Source organism: Sturnus vulgaris, chromosome 8, assembly GCF_052056855.1.
Source record: "Sturnus vulgaris isolate bStuVul1 chromosome 8, bStuVul1.hap1, whole genome shotgun sequence".
Classification (NCBI taxonomy): domain Eukaryota; kingdom Metazoa; phylum Chordata; class Aves; order Passeriformes; family Sturnidae; genus Sturnus; species Sturnus vulgaris.
The window spans coordinates 17,812,095-17,836,727 of record NC_142250.1 but is presented as its reverse complement, the minus strand read 5'-3'; the positions used below and the strand labels follow the sequence as shown (position 1 = coordinate 17,836,727).

At 43.4% G+C, this 24,633-nt stretch overlaps 1 protein-coding gene across 6 annotated transcripts in view; it reads right to left on the bottom strand.

The window, feature by feature from the left end:
- Positions 1-24,633, bottom strand: part of NDST2 (N-deacetylase and N-sulfotransferase 2) — a 130,861-nt gene that overhangs the window by 11,512 nt on the left and 94,716 nt on the right. For 5 of the 6 annotated variants that reach the window (XM_088168963.1, XM_014879893.2, XM_014879894.2 and 2 more), the window contains 5 exons: positions 12,462-13,862; positions 5,423-5,510; positions 5,078-5,232; positions 3,393-3,578; positions 2,865-2,993 (listed from right to left, as the gene is read on the bottom strand). In XM_088168963.1, the coding sequence (XP_088025089.1) occupies positions 2,865-2,993; positions 3,393-3,578; positions 5,078-5,232; positions 5,423-5,510; positions 12,462-13,454 (1,551 nt within the window). In that variant the 5' untranslated portion in view covers positions 13,455-13,862. Of the gene's footprint in view, positions 1-2,864; positions 2,994-3,392; positions 3,579-5,077; positions 5,233-5,422; positions 5,511-12,461; positions 13,863-19,704; positions 19,724-24,633 lie in introns of those variants that run through there. The other variant, XM_088168966.1, reaches the window with a different exon arrangement.

Genomic DNA, 24,633 nt, shown 5'->3' with positions numbered 1-24,633 from the left:
CACAGCCTGTAACATGTGCTGTTTAACAAGGTCTGGCAGCCTGCTCTGCCCCATCACAGCTACTGCTGCCAGAACAGCTCCAGCACGACTTCTGACATAAGCTACACTCAAGGGGCATCTCCCTCCCTCCCTCCCATCCACACCCACTGACTCTGCAGACTGACTTTGAAATAATATCTCCCTCCTCTCCCCTCCCTTCTAGTGTTAGTGTGCTGTGATTTCCCTTCTTTCACACTGAGGAAAGCTGAGAGCAAAGATCCCAGAGAGCCTGGCATACAGAAACACAAGGGTACGAGCACCCTTGCAATAACAGCAGCTGTGGGCACAGCAGTAAGTGGCCCGTGCAGTGTGAGGAGAAATGTTTGTGAGAAGCAATCAGCCTGCGCTCAGGATCAACAGCTATTGACATCAGACCTTGTTCACTAGTCAGAAGATCAAACATCTTCTGTTTGCACTGTGGAGTTAATTACACACACGCAGGCTTGGAGACTCCTCCATGTCACTTAACGGGAGCTGGAAGCAGCAGAAAGGACTCAAAGAGCCTGGTCCAAGTCTGCTACGGATCACTGCTGGGGCTGCAGAGCTGGCCAGCTTTCTATCAGGCCCCTGAGATGGCTCTATCAGCAAGGGGAGGAATGCAAGGTCTGAGTCACTGTGCAAACACGAGAGGAGCTTAGAGCACAGCACTCTGCCCTGACAGAGAGAAATGCTGTGCTGCCAAAAGGAAGCAGAAGTGTAAACATGGGAAGCATCCGAAGGTGCCTCAAAGAGTTTTAAGTCACCACGAAGAGCGAACAGTAAATATGGCAAATAAGCTTGTTCTGTATGAGAAGACAATTTTCCCAAATGTTTTTGGATCACAGATTACTGCCAGCTGCTTCGACCATCACATCTTATCAGCAAATTTTAATGGGCAGTCCTAGATACTATATTTCTATTAATTCTTTGGTACAGCCTCCTAGATCAGTAAAGATCTCTGGATTACAGCCTAGCAACTGGTTCTCCAAGAGAGACCTATAGCCTTTACTTTCTCAGAGGCTGTTTCTGCATGCTTCAGGATTTGACAATTACAGAGTGGAGCAAGGTGCACTTCACCCAGCATATGGGAACACAAGCCCAGGAAAGAAATTATCAAGAGAAAAAAGCAGTTTCTTTCTATCTGACTAATCACTCCATACGTAATGCAAAGAACAACCTCCTCCTTACTCCAGACATTTATCAAGCAGGAAGGTTTGGCTGTGGTATGTAAAGAAAACAATTTTGTCTCAGGCAATAGGGACAGAAGGCTGCCTTCCAGACCTGAAAGTATAAACTCCTACAGCTTTTTAGCTGGGGCTGTCATAGACCCACAGCTTCTGCAGATCCTACACAAGCCAGAGCTGGTCACAGGCTAACCGTCAGTAACACCAGGCCTGTTTGTCAACTACAGACTGTCTGTCTGGTGCACCCAGAGCACACTGTCAGAGTCTTTTCACTATCAGTTCTATTAAACGCTAAAAAAAGCAACAAAGGAAAAATCAAGGTGGAAACGTGAAAAAGAGGCTGATTTTCTGATTTGCTGGTCTTCTACAGTCCCAACCAAAAGTGACTAAAACTACATATTCAACCCTGCAATTAAGGTGCAAAAGAAAGAGGGAATGAGAGAAAACATCACGGTGAACAATGTCACTGGTGTTACATGAAAAAATCCCACGAACAAGTACTCAAGGACTGGCACCAGTACTCCAGGATTCCCCCTAGGAAACCAGGCAGAACCAATGTACTTGCTCCCAGATCTCCCTGCACGGATCCTTGTCCATACTCAGCCACTGGTGGAAAAGATGTATAAAGGAGAAGGAAGGTGGTAGAAATGTTGAAGTCATGAGAAAAGGCTAAGAATTATTATATTCAGGAGTAACTACAGAGACAGACATTCTAAAATTATTGTCTAAACATTGCATGGCAATGTCTATTCAGAGAAATGGAGGACAAGCACCTGTGGCTCAAATCAGCTTTAGTAAGAAAGAAATTCAGGTGGGGAACTGAGAAAGTTGCTGTATCAAACACAAAGAGCAGCATGTCTTCCTGCTGTAGCCAACAAGCACAAATAGGAGGGCGTGTGATCTGTGATTGAAAAGGGCTACAAAACCTCATCTCTTGATTCTACCCATTCACAATTTTCTAAAAAGAACCAGGGTTTTTTTTCTGTCTCTTGCCTCCTAATACACCATCCCAGCCTCAGTGGGAAGTGAGAAACTCATGTGATGTGCTGTCCTTGGCTCTAAGAAGGGACTGCAGGGTGTTGAAGATACTACATTAATTTAGTGGCTTAAAAGAACTGTCAATATTGAAAGAAAAGGAAACACCTCTGTTAGATCCGTATCTCACAAAAAAGCCTCAGTGTAACAGCTACATCACAAAAACAGGACACAGAAATCGTTTCAAGTGTCTACATATTGAAAGAAAGAGAAGAACACTTCATAATGAAAGCCCAGCAAAAGCAATTATTGTGAACAAAACTCATCAGTAAGGCAGGGGAGAAGCCAGCAGGCAGCACATGTGCATGGGACAGAAGGAGCCAAGGCACATCTCACTTGTGATTTATGAAGACAGAGCAGCCCAGGTAACACTCCCTGTGCTGTGGCCCATGGTCAGTGTCCCCCTGGCTGGTTTCTGTCTGAGTGTTGCACCTTTCACACACTCCATACTGATGCTCCCTTGGCAGCGTGTAAAGCAAAGCATCATTAACCAGCAAGTTCTTCCTTGGCCCTGCATTTCCCATCTCCTTCACAAAACACTAGAGATACCCACACTGTGATGGGGGTGACACTGAGTCACATAAGCTGGCACAGCTGTGCACAAATTCTCCTTTCAGATAAACTTACTGGGTTCAGAAGCACCGTCAGGAAGAGTTCACCACCACGAATGCTCTTGTCCAACTCCTTTGAGCCACCAGGGTATTCATTATAGAAGATAGTGTGAGTAAAAAGACCACAGGTCTGTCGAGGCAGAACCTGGCAATATCAGAAAAAGACAAAGTTAGACAAGAGGCAGATGCAGCAGCATCTGTGTGAGAATGAGTCCAAGCAGCACTTTATGGATCAATATAAGGAGTAAGGGGTGTAAGTGACAGAGGTGTAGAGGACTCTTGCTATTCCTCTCAACCACTTAACTCATCACACTGTGAACAGGCCACTAGGATTTCAGTTCAGTCTCGACGGGCTTGGTTTTGCTCTCCATGCAGTACTGATCTTGAATTGTTCTGAGAAACACAGAACTGGCTTTAGCCAAGTTTCTTTTCTTTGCCTCACTTAATGATTTTGGAAATACTGGTGATATTAAGATTAATGTCTCTGATGCAGGTCATGAGAAGACCATTCCCTGAGCAGGCAAGTGGACTCTGCTGTGCTCACCATGATTCCATTATGGATGAATCCACGTCGGTACCGGGCAGGCCGGAGGTGTGGGTATTCCTCTGTGCTTGTTACTTGGATGCTCCAAACAGATTTCCATGCCTCATAGAGTTGTGTGTGGACAGGATAAACCCCAGAATGATGGGGGGCTACAGCATAGCCCAAGTCTGTGGGAATCCCATGCTCCTGGAAGCAGAATACACAACTTGATAATTCGGTATTTAACTAATAGCCTTAATAAGGATCACATTTAGCAACAGCATCCAAATTGGAACAAGATGACAGAGGAACATGAAAACTCTCTGGATTGAGAACTGAAATACTGCTTATACTTCTTGTTTTATTCATCTGTAGAAACATAAGGGCAATTCCGTACCAACAAGGACATTCAGCACTGGTAACAGCTGCTGTAAGAATGGTGTTGTAACTTACAGCTGTGACAGATCAGATTAATTCAAAACCCTCAGGTCAGGCTCCTTGGTTACTACAACCTCATCAATGCTGTTAAGTGACACATCTCACTCCCACAATGCCTAGATGTGAGTCACTAGAGAAGGAAAACAAAATTTCCTTAACTGATATAGAGGAAAGGAAATGACTGGGATCTGTATTGTCTCTAGCAAATCAAAGAAAAGCAGACATGGAGTAAGAGACTATTGCAGGTGAAGATACGGGGCCTGGAGCTACATAAAAATGCCAGGAAATTTCTGAATTTCTTGGGTTTTAATTCCACTGTGTGGTTCTGGCACCAATATCAATGATGACAGCTCTGCCCTGGTGGTGCATGATAAAACCAGAGCCCCTAAATGAAGCAATAACCTTCTCTGACTGCTAGCCTGTTTTATGTTAAATATGTGTAATTGTGTTCTGTGCTTTGTCTCTCTTTGCAAAAGACTGCATTGTTATTTAACCAGGAAAAGGAGGAGCCTAAATTGTTTCTATAATGCTGTGACTGTGCTCTGCATTCAAGATCATTCCTAATCTATGTGTTTCACAGGAACACAAGACAGCAGTCCGTTATTCCCAAGGGGATTACCATCAAAAGAACCAAAGTAGAGGTGAAGAGGACATTTCTTTTCAGTGAAACATGTATGCTATATTCAACTCTGAGCTGTAAGAACCAAACACACATTGTTCCATCAATGCAGGATGTTCAAGGCTTCCCCCTCCTCTGCCAAAACCCAGGGAATTTTCCTCTGTGCTTCTTAGATAAGTAACTTCCTTCAACATTGTCTGTAAGGCCAGAAGAAGGGCTGTTAGCAGACAGAGCATTTTATACTACACCAGGTGACTTCCTTACACAACCATACTGAATAAGGATGGAAAAGGAAATGCTTTCTCACTGCCAGAGTTTGTAATTTAATTGCATTTGGATGGTAATGCTACAAGTTCACACCTCAGGAAACAAGAGTCTTGGGATTTGCACCCTGGAATGTAGCAGAGCTGCCTGGGGCCATGCAGGTGCTAGGAAACATTTCCCATAGCACAGGCAAGCATGTGAATGGTGTTTCTTGCCTCAAGACAGCAGGAGCCACACATCAATCTGAACTTCCAGAACTGCCTTGCTTAAATGCAGCTGAATTACTACACTAGTATTTGGGTTCAATGGGGTCCAAACAGCTATGCCAGGAGAAAAATGTGTAAGGATTAACACTGAAAAGTAAATAAACTGCAATGCTCCCTACCACAGCAAACTGCTTGTTGAGCTTCATCTGCTCAGCCAACACAGTGACATTGTGGAAAAGATGAGGCTGCATGTGACTCCACATATGAGGGAACCACCAGAACTCCTTCCTGTGCTTGAGCAGCATGTCATCCCCTTCATCTTCCTCATCTGTACCTACAGAAAACAGAAAAGGAAGTGCAAAGTTAAGAGGCAGAAGAGGGGCTCAGTGTTTAAAAGCAGTATTTAAAAGCAGTGGCTAATCCCCATCCAGCAGAGTCATGCTCTCTCTACTGCTTTACACACAACACACCCCAAGGTGGGGGCTGTGTGCAGGTGCTGGGACAAAGGAGTGTCAGGGGCTTACCTGTGTGGTAGAATTTCCCTGAGAAGCCCAGGTTGAAGGTGAAATTTGGGACTAAAGTTCTCAGCTTATTCTGGGTGCTCAGTAAAGCCTGTTTGAACAAAAGGGAAAAGAAATGTTCATATTCATATTTTTTCCTCTGTAACATGTCTCTGTGTTCTACTGGTGCCCAGTTGAGTCTGAAGAGGTGTCACAGGAGATGGGGCTTAGGCATTGTTTCCCTTGGAGAGCACAGAAGTGCTCCTCATACACAGTCTTTACTTGCAGCAGTTCTGCTGTGCTAAATGATGCCTCTTTAAAACCACAGTCAGATCATGCCCTCCACTTAATTGTGAGGGACCCAGAGTGTCTGTGCTAAGGCAAAAGGACAATATATCTTACTTGAAAGCAAGAGATTCTTTACACTTTACAAGCACAGGCTCAGTGCTCCCTTCCTCACCCATGTTGGCTGGGACTTTGCTAATGAAACTCTGTCCCTTCTCAGTCTATGTGCCAATGAAAAGGAGGATGGGGCAGCCTATGGTACACAAATGAAGGAAATGAAATCAATAATATCATGAACAGTAACCAAGCCATCCAAAGGGAGGGGGCGTTTATTTGGAGAGGAAAGGTGGATTCTCAGAACTACCCATGCACCGAGTCCTGCCACAGCAGAGAGGTATCACTGACTTTGTGTTCCCTTGAAAGTGCCAAAATTTTGTAGCAGAAGTTTCCTGGATTCTGGGAAGAAAATCTGGGAAAGCCAACATTCACAAGCCTCACATTTCCTACAGGCTCTCTCGTGCTCACTTGCAATTACTTTAAATATCCGAAGTAATTGCATTAACCAAAGGGAAGGTGCTTTGTGCACGAACCTCAAGGTCCAGCAGTGCACAGATTAAGACAGCACACAGCCTTGACAGAAAAAAAACAAACCAAAAAACAAAACCCCAGAGGCTCAGTGTGTCACAGACAAGTAGGACACGAACTAATTCTAGTCAAATTTCTTCTGCTGGAAAACGATAAAAAGAGAGAAGCCTTGAGACAAACACTCTGCTGCTACCTGTGTGCTTTGGGGAAATGTCACTGGTGCATTTCTCTGTGGGAGAATTCTCAATCAAACAGAGGGTGGCAGGAGGGCTGTTGGCAGGTGACACAGTCCTTGTCTGGGCTATTTAGATTTTAATAGCTTTTCTCAGAAAGCAGTGGATCCTTGGCTGCACCAAGGTGAAGGTGATGACCTCTCAACAGCAGACTTTGGCTGGATGTAATCATACAGGAAACATGGAATGTAACTCTGGGGAAAGAATACAGACCTATCAAACTGTGTAGGGAAGATGGACAGATCTTCCTGCATCAGCAGCCCTTCCCCAGTCCCAAGGAGCACAAAGCAGCACTGCAAGGTGCCCTCACATAGCTCACACCCCATAGGCACTGTCTGGGTGCACCACTCCCCCAGCAGTGAATGTGCACTCACAAAGGAAGACTCTCAATTCCATGGAGGTGCCTTGACACCAGCCTCTTATGGATAACCTGGCAAATCACTTCTGGCACTGATGTATCAAACCAGAGTTAACCAAACACTGGTCATCACATCAATTTTAAAATGGCTTCTATAACTCACTTCAATCATCCATTCACCTCAAACATATGTTGAGTGGTTTTACACTCAAGGCAGGCAGTCCATGACCATGGCAAGGTGGGAAGACAGACAGATTACATGTGCAGTGCTACAAGACACTCTCAGTGCTCTCTGTGAGGGAACCAAGCTTTCAGACTTTTCCCTACAGACACACTTCATTGTTCCTCATTCCCATATCCACACAACAGTGACACCAAATGCAGCCTGGGACAAATTTCAAAGATTTCAGCTTTACCATGCCTATCACATCTTTACCTCAGTCCCTACCCAGGAACAGTAATTTGATAAATGCAAGGCATGTGTTCTCCAGAACCTATCACAAATACAGGCAGTGCTTTTAAAAAGCGACATGCCAGCAACACTGATGGCTGAAGCCTCCTTTGCAGTACAAGATCCAGAACAGGAGGTCAAGTTCCCCTGATGCAGCCCAGCAAGACACTGGGACTCACCCCACACATCAGGGAGCACAGGCTAAGAGCTGTGCATCTCTCCTCAGAGAAACATCGACCTGTCCTGATGATGGTTTACAAGATCACTTCATATTTGGGACCAGTACCTTGAACACACCACCTAGTTAACTCAGACAGGAAAATGTCACTCTTTTCTTTCTCCAGAGCTGTCCCAAGCCCCAGCATTTCCCTCTGCTGCCCTGAAAGGCACATCCAGTTCCCCAAGCTTGGGTAGGAAGTGGTGGGAGGAAAGACAGCAGTTAAGAGGCTTAGCATTCCTCTGCACAGAAAGAGATTTAAAGCTGGCTGAGGTTACCATGACAACACATCTGTCTGATAATAAATCCCAAAAAGCCCTGCTCCAGCAGGCTGCAATCCTTTGTGTCCGGGGAGGGACTAGGGAGGAACTATGGGGGCCCCAGAAATTCAGAGACTATGGAGTCCTGCTTTCCTGGCAGGTTTACTGTGAATCATGTGCCATCCCTCTGATGCTGGGTCCTTGGCACAGTCACAGCTGTAAGGTGACACAGCACAGGTTTCAAGAAATACCGTTCCCCTGAACAGGATAAAGGAGACTAACGTACCAATATTTGGATATTTGTTTCATGCATTCTGTGTTCCCTGGTTCCACACTGGTTCCAAGAGGTCTGTAAATTGCAGGAAGGTGCAATAATGCAGGTGTGGGAACAGGCTGGAAGATGGCACTTCTCTCTGCACTCTCTTTCATAAAGTAAGATGAATATGATAGTACTAATCATATCTAACAGGTGATTCAAGTGGCATTTCATTTGTATCCATAATGTGCTCTGAGACTCTTAAACAAAAGGCAATCAAGAAATGTGGAGCAGGCTACCCCTTAAGAGAGAAAACAGGCAGCCAGATGTGAACAGATCTTCATTTGCATTTTTAAGAAGTTCAGTTGCTCACACAGTATGAGAGAGGACTAGCATTTTAGCTATACCTCACCTCTAAAAGGCAGACTTTATTCCCCTAGAAAACTGCTCCTCAATCCATCCAAGTATCTCTTTTGATATTTTTTGTCTGTTTTTATTTCAAAAAGCCTTCCAAGATACAAGCCTGCCCACTAATTAGCCAGAAAGGCCCCTGCCCCAGCTACACTCCCTGCTAGAAGCTCTGCAAGGCTCACCCAGCAAGGCACTGATAGGGTCTCCAAAGGGATTCCCAGCACCGGCCACAGGAATTCTTAAGCCACTCAAGGCCAGACCTGCTTCATGCTTGTCACAGTCTATCAGAGCATTCACTGCCATGCACAACCTGTATTTTGGGATGCCTTTAGTACTTAACTGTGGCAGCCATGCTGCAGGCCCAAGGGACAGAAAACTACATTCCAAAGCACATTCCTGGACACAACGGTAAAAATGTCTAAGCTTCACTCTGATGTTCAATGCCTGCCATTAAAGCATATTTACTTCTAAGCAAATGTTAGGGGAAAACCATTTAAAATTGTGCCTTTTGTTGCAGTACATTAAAAATCTGTATCTCACTGACAGATCTGCAAAGATTTCCTCAACAGTCAATACAAGCTCTTGATGTCATCCAGGGAAAGAAAATCTCTCCTCATTCTAGGAGTGAAGAGGAAATCAGGCAAAGTCACAGCACTCTGACTGTATTGGGGGCTTCTTTAGGACCTAATCCTTTTTTAAGATAACAGGATGTCCTTGGCATTAGAGTAATACAGGGCTAAATTTTAATGCAACTCTGCTTTTTGAGCTACTAAATTTTTAACTTCCAGAAGTATTTGCAGATAATTTAGTTGCTCTACACAAACCTTAAATGTAATCTATCTCAGCTCCCTCTAACAAGAGGCAAAAGAAAAGGGGGAAATAATTCAGATGCTGGGAAAAGAGGAAAACATGACTCTAAGCAAACAGTACATGGACAAATGAAGAGAAAGAGATGATAAAAAGTGGAGGAAGAAAGCTGAGTACTTCTGCAGCCTCTTCTCAATCCTCATGCAAAGCATACTAGGAACATGTGGCAGCAGCATGGTCTTGGCAGATACTGCCCTGGGCAGTGTGTTCTTGAGAGGAGTTCCTGCAGTTTTTGTATCACCCAGCACTGGCAGAACTCAAAACAACACTGGCAAAAAAGAAAGCTCTCATGATACTGGTATGTCTACTTCCCTGCAGTCTTAAAATCAGGGAGTTAAAAATTGCTGAGTACTTTTATTGCAGGCAAGATCATCCTCTACAATTTAGAAAGGCAAGAGCTGGCTGACAGTCACCCTAACTAGGTTCTTTCTTCTGCACCCTCACCATCCATAATCCAAAATGAAATGACTGTCCTTGATTTTCACTTAGCTTGCTCTCAGACTCACTTGCAATGATTGCTCACTATTTATGCCCTTGCAGAGATTACCAGCAAAAGAGGCAAAAACTCATCTACTTAATCTTCTTTCCTCATACCTAAAGATGACCACAAAGGATCACAAAACCCAGATCCTTTTGCATTAGAAACGGCTTGTCTTTGTTGGCCAGTTCCATGCAGGTTTGGTAAATTCCAAGGATTATGATTTTAGAAGAGACTGAATGTGAATAAATTGAGAAGAGAAGGGATTCTCTGAGATTTTGTTTTGTTAATTATGTGCAGCTCAAATCTTTGGTAAACTCTGTAAAGGAAAAACATTTCCTTTGTGCAACTTCCAACTGTTCCACTTCTATTGAGCACTGCAAGCTCCTGCTGCAGCCCTTCAGCAGAAACAGGAACTCAAGGGTTATCATCTTTAAAGTCAAAGTAAGCACAATTCCATTTTTTTCTTGTTAAAGAAGAAAGCAATTCGGCTCTCCTTTAAGCATCACAAATAAAAACATTTCTCTTGTGTAAGACATGTACCATGGGCATGTGTTTGATCAAATGATATTCAGTGCTTTCCTTTAATAGTCACTTTGTCTGTGAAGGTCTCTGAACATGGACCTGCATATGGTAAAGAGGCTCACTGGGACAGCAGAGTCAATTTTATACCTTCACACAACATCCAGTCTTCAAACCACTACCCTGACCACTGTAATTTAAGCTTTGAGATAAGGAGCTGTGTGTTGAGATATCAGCCCTGAAACAGAGCTTTCATATAAAAGGCCAAAGAAAATGCCAGCTGTTCTGTTACTATTATATCCCCTTCTCTCCCCACAGTGAGAGACTATCAACAAATCCATGTAGTTATTTCTCGCTTTTAAAAAATAAAAATTCATTAACCTCGTGTGGCTTTGCAATCAGAGAGCTTCTTTTAAATGGATAAATCTGGGTTTTATCTGCTTTGCCTGAGATTCTCTGCTTACTGATCACAGATTATTCCTCCATTTCACCCTGTTAAAACCCAAACAAAGCATCTTTTGGAATAATCTTGTCTGGGCTTGTTTTTACCATCACTAGAGCAGCCTTTGTTCCCAAGAGCTTGGAGGAGTTCTGTCCTGCCTTCTCACATTGAGTCTGTAACCTGCACAAACACTACAGAGGTGAGACTCTGCTGGTTTGGACTAGTGTGACTGTAGGGCCTGCTTAGGACCAAGATAAGATTGTGATCTTTCACAAAAGAAAAAATCTCTTTCAGAACATTTCAGCACTTCAAAACACAGGGACACTACAGTGAAATGAAGAAAAATTTAGCATTTTCCTTAAATACTACACACAAAATACAAAATCTTGAAGTCCTAAAATTTTGGAGATTAACTAAGACATACCCTGTATGGACACATAAAACCTGTAGAAAAGCTGAAGACTCCTGGGGGAAGAGGGCTTTTGGGAACATGAAACAGACAAGGTTTGGATAAGGGGCCAAACCTGTACAACACTATTCTTCTTACACCTTTGCCTCGAATATTTTGTGCCTTGGATGTAAGTTTAAAGGGTGCTTCACCCTGAAGTTGTTTAGGGAACCTGCTAAAGCAGTTGCTGTCACAGGCTTACCATCATCATGGCTGGTACCGTCCAGGACTCACCTGAGGGCAAGTGCTGAATGGGAATCCAGAGTAAGCACCTATGAACAAGCCCAGCACACCTGAGAAACAGGCAGGGCACCTGCCCCAATGGCTACAAACGACAAGGGATGGGGAAGATACAAAGGAAAGTCCTTGGCTCCATGAAGCCTCACGTGCACACAGATCACAGACTGAACAGAACACTCTATCATGTACTTTCAATGACATGGAGAATCAGAAGGAGCACTTAAGTTTGTTACCTTTTTCCTACTTATTTTTATCTTTGCCTGTCTCAGTTCCCTCTCCTCCACAAAATCTGTCTCTTACCCATAACCTTTCCTAATAGGTCACTGTTTAATTCCAGGAACTGCCAAGGAAAGCAAACCACAAAGCTGGCATCTCTCTTTCTCAATCGTGAGACCACAGAGATGGATCTCATGAAGGCTTAGTCTGACCAAGTTCTCTGGTGAATTTGTTGATATTCCAGCTCAGGGATGAGGGTTGCTGGTGGCAGACAAGAGGAGGGAGCAAAGGGTAAGAGAAAATCCTTCCTTTCCCAATTTAGTTGTGTGTTGAAAAACTAGATGGCAAAAATATAGACTGTATCATTTACACTGCATGGACTGGCCTACAGTTTTTCAATATAATACATACAGCTTATACATATCACAAATAATAATAACAATAAATACATTTTTCTGTTCTAACACAACTTGCCTTTTCCTTTTGAGCAGCAGAATTTACAGCTACAAATAGGTTGGCATAGGAAACCTACATATACTTGGTCCTTACATTAAAGAGGAGACAGGATAGACTACCACAGGCATCTTCCTCTTAAACTGAGAGAGGCCAGCTCCTAAAGTGCTGCATTTAAACCTGCAAAACTGTTGAGAGCATCACACACGGTGCCTCAGCATCTTTGCAGGTTAATTCTCTGTGTAAATGAGCACGACTGCAGCAACTATGCCTTCCCTCAGATGAAATGCCATATACCACACACACCAGAAACCCTGGAGGCATCTACTCTAGGATTTTACCTCTACATCGGACACTTTCATGCGAGTGCCCTCTTTTCCCACAAATATATCATCGATGTCAACAAGGATATAGCGATCAAGCGTGAGACAGAGGCGTTTGCCAGTCAAGTAGGCAATGGCATCCACAAAAATGAGTTTGTGCAGCCAAAAATTGAGGTTATTGCCGAAGAGAACCCGCTGGATCCCATCATGCAGACCCAGGTCCTGCATCACTGTGGCATGCAACGCTTTGTGAGTGGCCAGGTGAGGAATGGACTCCGAGGATTTCGTGCTGGCCAACAGCACTGGCTCATAGGTGCTGTGGTTTGACTGAAACACAGTCCAGTCATCACCAGGCAGAGGACCCTGCTCCACCTCATTAGCCCGGGTGACGTAGAGCAGGGGAGCACTAGGATTGATGTGATAGTCCCGCAGCCCCAAGTTGGAATGTAGGAAAAGGGGGAAACCCTTGAGCTGTGCACTGAGCAGGCTGTTCTCATTAGCTTTGAAAAAGCCTATAATCCCCACTCCATACTCTACACAGTATTTGTCTAGCAGCTCTCGGTTCCAAGCATCTAGATTCACATATTTCAGGATGTTCTCATAGATAATTAGAGCATAGCGTCCTCTGTCTTTGTCTGTCAGGGTGGGCATATCCCCTTTGCCAGGGGCGATCTCTGTCCTGTATTTAAAGCGGCTGGATTCCAGGATGGCCACTATTTCCTGCCCCAGCTGGGAGTAAATGCTTTCCACAAAGACGAGCACCACGGGATCCGTGCGCGAGGTGTCCACAGACTTCGTGAGCCTCCAGCTGGCCTGCGGTGGGATCAAGATGCGGTGCTGGTTGCTGCAGTCGCTGAAGGGCAGGGGTGGAGGCTCCTTGATTTTGGGGCTGTTAGTGACGTAGTAAGCCAGGATGCACATGGAGATCAGGCTGAAGGCAATGAGCAGCAGGATCAATCTGTGGAGCTCCAGCTGTCGCACGTGCCGCACCACTTTCCACAGCTGAATCATGGTGAGGCGGGCGGCTCAGCCCCTCCTCACGCTCTGCACCCACGCTGGATTGGCGCTTGGGATCTCCAGTGCCGCCCTGGCAGCGCCCAGCAGCAGCTCACAACGAAGAAAGTGCAGCTGCAGAGAGAGAAAAAGCTAAAGCAAACAGCTACAAGGTGAGACTCCCAGAGATCTGCCATTTATCTCAGGTAACCATGGCCCTCAATTCCCATTGCTCTTTTGTGTGCTTCCTCGGGCTCCTCTCCTCTCAATCACAAGTCTTTGGAGGAGCAAGGATTCCAGAATCTTGTCTCCAATAGAAATCAGTCTGTCATTCTGTGCACAAGCAGTTTCAGCTCAGCCTTCCCAGGTGTCCTGTTTCTCATTTAGCTGTTTCACATTCACATGATGGCACCTTCTCTTTGCATCCTGCAATTTAAAAAGAAAAAGTCAATTCTCAGTATGACTTCAGCATTTAACAGGTTTGAGATGAAATGGCAGGACTAGCAGGTGGGCAGCATCACTCACCCATCAGCAGGTCTGTTCCCTGGGAAGTGTCACACCCCATCTGTGTGGAAGCTCGACAGAACAACCACATTGACCTTTGGAAGAAAGGTCCCAACAGTGCACAGCAACTCAACATTCACCTTGGGTGAGATTCTCACACACTACAGCAAACAGAGCCAAGTACCTGGCCTTCCCTCAGCCCTCTACAAGCCACTGAACAGAAAACACAAAACCCTTTTATTCTAGCCTGTATTTCAAAGCTAACAAGAGCAGACAGCACTCTCTGCAAAGTTGCCCCATTTGTCCTGGGAACTCCCTTTCTTCCAGAGGTCTCACAACACAGCTCTGGAGAGGCATCATCCCTCAGGCAGCACAGAGGGCGGGGAGCACAGGCTCCAACACTCTGCACACTTAATGGTTGCGAACTGATTCGGTGGAAGCTGGAGATGAAACATCTCCTGAAACCTTCATCACTTTCTCTCATACACCACCGAAAAACATGAAGACAGTTTTAAATCACCAACAGCACGACATAAATTTGGGTTGGTCTCAAATACATGAAAGCCTCTTGTTATGAAGCTCTCTCACCTCCTGCTTTGTGTTCATGGCAGCAGACTATTTCACCATATGTTGTTATTTTCTCAGGAACAAACGCCCAACAAAGCCAACAAATACCAAATAATCCAAAACAAACACCAGAGAAACTAACTAAATTTCTCCTAGGTTTAAGAATAAAGCAAAACTCACAGTGGAGTCTTCTCTTCCTTACCAGCAGTGTGACTTACCCACAGCAATACCTTGGTGCCTTTCCTGGGATACCAGCACATTTTTGGGGCACACCTGCTGCCTCCCCCAGAACAGTGCAAGAACACCCTCAATACCAGACACTGCTCACAGTGACCCCTCTGTAAAAATTAAACTGCCTTTTTTCTTTAAAAAGCTTTTTCAGTCATTCCCCCAACTCCTGCAGACATGCTCCATCACATACAGACCCTCTACCCACCTGCTCAACTGGCACAGCTTGCAACACCAGGAGGTAAAAGAAAGCAATAGCAAATAATATTACCAAAAGAGAGCTTCATCCTTTCTCCATTCCTCCCATTTTTGAGCTTTCCTGTTACTACCATTCTGATAAAAAAATAATATGAGAAGACTAGTTTGTCTATGAGTTTAAGGCATACATAAGTTTCTTATATAGTAAAGCCAGGGGTTTCTAACAACTAGCTCCACCAGAAAAGGAACTACTTGTGAGACAGAAGCTTATTTTGCTCCACCAGAATTTACTTGTGAGACAGATGCTTATTTTGTAATGTGTATTACTAGACAGAAAAAAATCCTTTTGAGTCAAGGAAAATATAGATGAGGCCAAAAGTCCCACTCTAAAGACTCCCACCAGGCTGTTTTCCAAACTGTTGGTGCAGCTTGAAGCAGAGACAAGAACCACAAACACATTTTGTATGAAGAGATAAAATACTGCTAACTTTATGGCAGCAGATGGAAGGGAGTAAGAGTGCTCTTTACACAAGCCTTATGATGATCATTAAGTATTATCTCAATTCCTCTGCTATAAGCTCAGCAGAGCAGGGACTGGTTTGTGTAGTGCACAATGAAACCTTAGCCCTGATGAGGTTTTCAGAATAGCTGTAGACTGTCAATGTAAAGTACATCACACAAATAATTTCCCACTAGAGAAACTGAGACACAGCAAAACTTACTGAAAGTTGCACTGCAACACAGCAGATGGATCACGAGTTTTGGTAGAATTACCCCTATTCCCAAGATTCCAAATGGATTGGGGTCTTCATTCCCAAATGGCCCTCTGTAATGACAGAGCTGGCTTTGGAAATCCAGCTCAGGCAGCAACAATAATCTGTGTTTTCTTCAGCACAGACAACTGATCATCTTTCACTTTTGTCTCTACATATTGTTAACTTTGTACTGGAAAAAGGACAGGGCAGAGAAAGTGAGAAAAGACTATGTGAAGATGTAAAAAACAGAACTCGTATAGTTTTTTCTTTTTCTTGCTACTGATTTTGAATATATGGTTCCCCGGGCAGAGCGTAGAACTTGATTTCTCAAGTCAAGCTCAGTTCTTGTAATACACCAGGGATTCCAGTGTATCAGCACAGTACCCAAAACCATGTGCCACCTTCCAAAAGCAACCAGGAAAATAGCCTTTCCACCTCCACAACCAGCTCTTCCCATCTCACTGACTCCAATTACCACCTTCCTGCTTGGCATTACAGCTCCAAAGCTGCAGAGAGGCAGAAGCTGGCAGAAGCAGAAGTCAGCAGGGCAGAGGGGGGTAAAATAGAGACATACAAAAATGCAATATCTTCTTTATGAAATGAATTCTTTGTATGACAGACTAATACACGGCTCCATGCATATCACAATGCTGCAAATATGAGAATTGTTCTTCATTCTACTCCTGTGCAACAAATTCATGCTGAACACTTCACTCAGATTCCAATAATAGTCAATTTTGACGGAGCATTTTGAGAAATCCAAGTTATTGCCTTCCCAAATAAATCACTTAACTTTTGCTTTTCAATCCCACTGAATAAAATAGAAACATAAAAACTATTTTGGATTTAAAGATTCACTGTCTTCACATGTATTAGACACAAAGTTGTTTTTACAGAAGAAAATAATGTAAAGAGGAACTTCAGGAGCCCAAGTGTTACTTCTATGAATTTCCAAGCGATGTGTTGTTTCTGGGGTAGAATTTGTAATACAAACACCAGGGTAATGGTAAGAAAATCAAGAAGATGTTGATTTATGCAAAAACTTGGCAAGGTTCTACTTTTACAACTCTCTATTCCCAAAGCATCAACATGGAAAACACTTCTCTTCCCTGGCTGGACCCATTCATCTCTCCAACTTAATTTTTACTTTTGAACTGACTCTGTTCTGTAAAGAACTGTATCTTCAGTTTCCCAGTTATCAGTTTAAAGATGAAAACCACAGTACAACTGGATTATTCTGCAGAATAAGAATGAAACCAGAGTTTGAGCTAGGCTGCCACACCTGCAGTGCCCAGCTGAGGGGCACCAGGGTGAAGAACCCCCTTTGCTGGGCATTTCTGAATCACAGCAGTGTTTTGATAACAATGATTCCATTCAAGCCTCTAGCGGAGCTCCCAAACAAGCCCCCATTTGTTACATGGGTGAGCTCAAAAAAACAAATTAAAAAAAAAAAAAAGGCCTGTATCAGATTGCTGCTCAAGAATCTGTCAGCTCTGATCTCTTTAACAAGGCTTCACAGCCAGAGGGCATGCCAGCTGGCACGGGATGCATTTCTTTCTTTGGGGACTGCATCAGCTGGTTTAGGTTCAAACGAAAAGAGGAAAAAAGCAACAAACAAGTACACCGAACAAAATTTATATTAAAAGGCGAGAGAACTGTCAGAAACCAGTCATACACGAAAAGCTGAGAAATATCTATACTGGAGAAAGAAAAGAAAAACAAGAATTACAGTGAAAAATATTCCCTCTTAAAGGAAAAGAAAATACCTTTGTCCTCTTTTGACATCGAACTCCTGAGAATCTAACACCACAAAAAAACCAGGTTTCTAGGTAAATTGAAGTCCACTCTGAACTCCAGAACTGCCTCGGTGCGAATTGTGGGAGGTGGCAGTCAGACTGAACAGCAAGAATGAAGTGTTCTGAGGTCCAAGGATGCAAGCTCAGCAGGCACCCACACCCATCCTGCCAGAAAAGCATCTCTAGAGCAGAGATTGTCAGCTGTAAGGGCAGTGATCCCACAGATCACGAGAATTAAGACAAAGACTTCATCAAACGGAGGTGTTCTGTTTCCTAATGATATACAGCGTTAATGTGAAACATACACGGCTTTGTGAATTATCAGCTCCTAAGCCACATGGCAAGCAAGATAACAACCCCAACCCTGTGGTTTTAACATCTGATCTCCAGCTATTTCCAGTGCTTGAAAATGATTGTGGGAGATCAGAACAAACGCCCAGCATTTATCCAAAACTACTTAGGTAAGTGGTTTTGACCAGTATATAAGGATTTGGGGCTTCTGGTACATTCATGCCAAGGCATGAAGATACTGGGTATCATCTGACACCTTTATCAAGAAATGTCAATGCATTCCCAGCTGAGCTACAGAAGGTCTTACCACCCAAAACCCAGTGTGACCAGTACATTTCCCCAGCCCTTTTCATTATTCATAATAGAATCTCTCCATCTGGAATGCACAGCAGCAAGATCTTGCCTTTGTCCACAATAGCTCTATTTCAGAGGCCTTTCTTCTGCACTTCCTGTGAGATGGTTGTTGCCTTGGGCCCCAGGGGGACTGCAGTAATTGAGTTACACAGTAATCAGAGAAGGAATCTGATTGATTTTCCAACCCATTCCACTTTAATGCTGTCATCAAGACACAAAATTCCTCATTAGTCTGCTCCATTCTGAGACACCACAGCCCCTCTCTTTGTCTGTGGTGGTATCTGTATGCCAGGCCCCAGGTACAGCCCCTCTCTCACAAAGATGGGGAACCTGGTAAGTAGTGTCAGCAAAACACAGCAAGCCACACAGCAAAAGAATTAGTAGAAAGCTCGGGAGAATGAATGCTGATTGTATTTCACATCTTGGGGGGGAAAAAATATTGTGGAAATTATAGCCACATTGCAATGAAATTGCCATGCTCATTTTTGGGCTCTGGCCACGTGTTTCAGCTAACATCCACTGCCAGTCGAATCCTGCCATGAGAGACTGCCTAAGGAATACAAAATTCAGATCAAAGATGCAGAAACACTAATGGTGCATATGCTGCTCTGACAGACAGGGCTGCAGCCTCCAGCCAGCTCTGTGTTTTACTTGGGCAAGTCCCTGTGCAGGGAAAAGCCTCTCAGTACAGACCAGTGCTGAGCCAGAAAGCTGCCAGCTGGCCAGCAGGCTTGAAATGTGCCAGTTTGATATAAGAGGAGAAGACCTGTGTGATGATGTAATTATTTTATTATGACCTCTAGACAGGTATGTAACTACACACCTTCTGCAAGAGCAACAAACTGCTGTCCATGCTAAACAGAACTGCATGCACTCCTCTCATTGCAGCCTGCTGGAAACCCAACTGCAGCAGTGAATTGACCCTTGTGCCATTGCAGTGAAGTCTGAAGACAACACGAAGACAGCTCTTGGAGAGGCTTCACAGAGGGCTGCCCAGAGATCCCATGACTCCTACAAGGTTCTTGGTCTTTGGATACATGATGGATACCTTTGTTTGCTGCAGATCTTGGTTCTCTTGCTCTTTTATATTACAAAAAAATAAACAATAGGTTTACTCCTTCTCATGCCAGTGACAGAGGAATGGCCCAGCACTACCTGTAGCAACATAAACCAATCCTTTCCCCTGAAAACAAAAAGGTCCTACTCATAAGAGCTTCCAGAAAATCTGGTTTTCAGCTCCCTGTCTTCTCTCCATCATAATACACTCACTGCTTAGGGTCATTACAACTGACCTGGCTGATTTTCCAAAGCAAGGGAATTTCAGACTTTTACACTAAGGTACTCCCTCAAGTTAAATGTCAGAACCACAAGCCTCAACAAGTTTCACAGCCTCAGCACAGGACAAATTTGGGAAGGGAAACAGTTTGTTATCTTGTATTTTCAGCCTGCTTAAAGAATGGATCTGCAAATAAGGAACCTGAAGAATTGTTAAAAAACCAAACAAATTAAATTTCAGCCTTCAGCAGTCACTGATGCTGCTTGACAAAAATAATATGTAGCTTGGCAGCTGCATACCTCTGCTGAAATGAAAAGGACAGACTCCAGCTACTGTAGCAGTGGAAATGCTCACACAAGTCAGCTTTCCAGCAGCTCAGGATCTGAGGATGCACAGGTCTCTGTAATACAACTCCTTGTAGGAGAGAAAAGAGAAACTTTCTTCAGAGATAACTGAAGGGACATATCCATTGCTCATTTCACGTGGCACTGAGCTTTTACAATCTAGGGATCAGGCCAACACAAGAACAGCAGTTTCATTCTGGCCATAGCTCTCCTTCTGTTTTTGCCTTTGCTGACACAGCTGTGTGCCTGCTCTGACCCTAACACTTTCCCCACATCAGGGATGACGAGGCAGCAGCTCCTCTCTGCACCCAGACACGCAGAGCTGTGGGACAGAGAGCCAGAGCAGCCTGGACAGTCCCAACTGCTCTACAATCCCCCCAGGTGGAAGGTGAATTCTTCAGTCACCCCAGAGGGAGGGAATACACCATCTTCAGCCTCCTCCTTTCATCAGGAATCAACATGTACACTCTATCGTGGCAGAACATCTCCAACTCAGCTGTGGGAACAGGAAATAGATGCAGTTCCTTCCGCATTAGATATGGACAAGGATCTCATTTCCATTCTCTCATGCTCCCTGCTTATCACAGTTCACATCAACTATTCTGCTGCAGAAAGAAAAACGTTTTCTCTGGTGATTTCTCCTAAGAACTTAATCAAGTGGGGAAATCAGTCAAACTGTGGCAAAACCAAGAAAATTCAGTGTCAGTCAGAGTTGAAGTGTCTTAACACAGAATGTATGTTATGAAAATTTATCTGTAATTGTTTTGAAAGTGGCCTAACTATTCTTCCTATGAGAACTTAGAAAATTTCCCCTTAATTAACAAGAGGCTGATCTTGTATATTCAGTTGCTTCCTCCTTTCACATAACACATAGGAGATTATCTTTTACAATCAGTTTTATCTAGAACATATGACAGTAGGGAATAGGTTTAATACCATTACACAGAAAGTTTGTCCAAACCGACACCAGAAGAAAATTTGTAAGTATGCTCTACCAAATCTTAAAAGCTCAGGAAAGCTCTTGAGCTCTTGTGCACACATGTTCTGGTGTATCTGGACTAAAATCTAGGGTCAGAATCTGCTAGGCTTGTAAAAGAACATGTTCCCCAGCTATGTACAGCAGCTCCCTCCTACCTGCCTTCAATTGAGATGTTCTACTCACAAGACCTCCACCCAGTCTAATGTTCATGGTGTATGTTCATGTAGCCTTTGCAGTACCTAATTATCCAGTTCTCTATTATCTTGGTGTGATTGAAATAAGTCTCCTGGACTCAGAAAACAAAATATTCACATTTTTGCTGTCTTGGCTATTGCAAGACAGCTTTTAACACAATGCAAGCTTCAGTTAAAAAAAAAACAAAAACAAAAAACAAGAAGAACAAAACAAGGAGAAAGAGAGAGACACGAAAGTGATATAAGCAGGCTATAAATCTGGCCAGGCAAAAAGAGTAAAATCAAGCAATGGGAAGAAAAGTAAAATGAGTGAAAAAGACACGAATTCAGGTCTTTGGAGATTACATAGGCTGGGTGAGACAATGGTTTGGAGGCCTGGTTTTTACAAGGCAGGAGCAAATCCAAAGTGCTTTACTGCCCTGTGCAAGCCTTCATGGCCATCTGTGCAATGAAAAGTGATCATTTGCTTTTTCACAAGCCTTATGGCAGAAACAGATCTCAGTGGGGGCACTGCAGCCACCAACAGCCTCTGAATGCCCTGAGCAGCCTCCACCTCCTGAGCTGTGAGCTGCACCTGAGCTCAGGCCACACCCAAACCGTGCCACAGGTGTGCTGTGCCTTGGTGACCTGCCTGAGCATTGGGCACTCACAGGTGACAGGACTGCAGGCTGGGGCTGGCAGCCATCACTGCTGCCTCTGTGGCTGTGCTGGCTGGGTGCTGCTGCTGAGGATGCTCTGTGCCAGCAGAGGGTGGATGAACAGGTCCCCTCCCTGCATGGTGGGGTCACGCAGCTCCAGCCTCGTGGGGTCCTCATGGCCTTGATGGACCCCACAGCAGCTCCACACACTGCTACTTTTCCATAGGCAAAGGATGTGTGACAGGAAGACAGAGACTGATAGAAACAGGGTGATAAAAAGCTGTGACTATTGTTAGACTTCCCTGTCTTCATGTGGGTGGAATTATTTAATTTTCTCTCAAACCATCTGTGTTTGCAATTGTTACAAAATCCCAGGCAATGTGCATTTATTTCCACACCTTCCACTATGCCATGCTCACTATGCAAACAACAATAATTTCAACCCCATACCTTCTGTTTCCCCTTGTTTCTACTTCGTTTTTAGATAATCAGTTCACAGAAATGAAACTCTTTTGAAAAGACATACATCTCAAATATATTAATTTTAAACTGTACTGTAATTACATGCTACTAGTTTTTAGTCTTTCTCCAATTTTCTAGACTTAATTACTAGAATGGGTGCTACATTCTTACATTTTTAATTAGTCAACTGTTTACGAGTTGGATTTTATCTGCTATGAAGCACTGCACCTTTGAAATAGTCATTCACGCAGAATTAAGTCCAGGACCTCATTAACATCCTAATTAAGAATACTCAGGACAACTCAGGAAAAAAGCTGTCATATTTGCAATCAGATCTACCCTCTAATAAAACTGAAGTTTTGTCAGGAAAGCTCAAGAGTTTTGAGCAAAATATAGAACTCTATTTTGGACTGTAGCTGAAGTAAAATTCATGTGGGTATTAAAAACTGCAAGGTGCCCAATTATGGGTTTTGGAGACTAATTCTGCTATCTTGGGGACTCTTCCTCCAAATTTACAGATAGTAGTAAAATGCCCAATGAAATGCAATCAATCTCTGAAAACTGGATTAATTTTTTATTATTAACATGGAAATTGTTTATGGGTTGAAGCATGAAATTTTTCTTCCGTGAAGGAATTTAATATTAAGTTTACTTATAGTTTCTGATAATGAAAAAACATGCTTAATCTTCAAGTCAAAATAATGGAGTTAGTCTATGCCATTTTGCAAGCTTTTATATGTATTTACAGGATAAAACAATTATGAAACTATTTCTGTTTCACATGTAGCAGTAAGAGACAAGGACAAATGTTATCAGAAACAGGACTTAAGAAAAAAGAAGCATTCAGAACACTGTTGATTATGAAACTTAGTCTATCTAACACAACATTAATGTTTTCAGGGATTCTTTGGCTTTCTTAATACATTTAGCTTAGTTCAAAATAAGTGAACTGAAAACAGGAAATCCCAATAAATTTTTTTAAAAATCAGTGATCCAATTGCCTTAGTTGGAATAGAAAGAAAAGAACTGCCAGAAAAGCAAAATTCTCTCTGAGTAGAAATGTGCATCTGCCTGCCTGTAGGACAGCGAGCACATTTCTTTTGGTGTAGCCTGGTGCAGGGTATTCACTCTGTAAAACGCATTGCAAAAAACACAGGAAGAGACCCAAAATGGTTTAGAAGCAGAAAACAGATCCATGTAGTGCCTGTCCCTGTGAGCCTGTCCATGCTAGGGAATAACAGCCGTGGCAGCATAATGACCCCTGGAGTGTGCAGTAACACTCTGAGCTCTGCTGAGCAGCACCAGATCTGCCCAAGCCCTGTGCTCTCTGCTTTCATTTATGCAGGCTGATCAACACAGCTGAACTTTGCCTACACAGACAGGCTAGCTGATGGCACTTGCTGTAATACAGACACTCATTTCCCACAATCTAGCAGCTACTTTAAGATAAAATGTGGCTGCTCTTTAACAGCATACAGAAAACAGTGAACTATGTGAAAAATTCTGAACTCAAAATGAGAAGGGGAATTTATCACATCAATCATTATATGATCTAATGCAAACAGTGCTCAACAAAATAGTGGCAAATTCACTCCTTTATCTTGCCATACATACTATCTCACATTAAGAAACATGACTCAGAACAGCAGATATAAGAAAGGAAGGCTACAAAAGAGAGACAATTAGTCAAGTAAACAACTTGGGAATGATTGCTGGAAGAAATGGGTTCACAAGAGCAGAGAAAGGGAGGGATGATTTGGCAGCAGAGACTGGGAGACTGTTCCAGGAATAGGAGGCAGCATGAAACAAAATGCAAAGCAGAAAGTAGGAGGAAGAGATAAATGGAGGAGTATACAGCGAGTCAGAGGGGAGTAAGAGAAAATGACAGCTCATATTGCTTAAGGAGGCAGAAACGTAGTGCCTAAAGACAGAATTTTCCTAAGACATTAGGTCTAGCTTGCCTACATTTAAAAACATAGGTTCTCTAATAACAAAAAAAAAAGCACGGTCTAAAAGGCTTAGCAAGTCATCTTCAAAGATGAATTCCACCAGGAACAGATCAGCATGCTTCCAGCTTATGTATTTAATGCTGACAGAGGATGGCTCAAACAGCCTGGACCTCTGAAATTCACAATGTCACACAATATTCCAGACACACTGCAACATTATTGCATCCATATCCTGAATAAAGACACTACTAGATTGGTTGTAAAAAGTCTAACAATGCTTGCTGTACTCACTGCATTCATCCCTTTCCTTTGTCCAGAGCAAAGAGTTCTGGAGCAATGGAAGGCAAGAACTGCATTAAGGCAGTAAAGTTGCCTCAACTACATTCCTACAGTGCTTTCTGCCCTTTCAATTGTGAACTGTGTCCCACACAGAGACAAAAGTGGTATTAGCTAGCTGACAGTTTAGATTAACCTACATTAAAGAATAATCCCAAGAAACATTATAAATGCTGAGATTTCATCATTAATGTTGAAATCCCAAAATCAAATGTGCTAACTGATAACACTGAAGTAACAGATACTTTATAGTTTGCAGATCACTTAACACTGTATCTTGTGCATGGATGTGATGGGAGAGAAACAATTGCATTTAGCATTCAAGT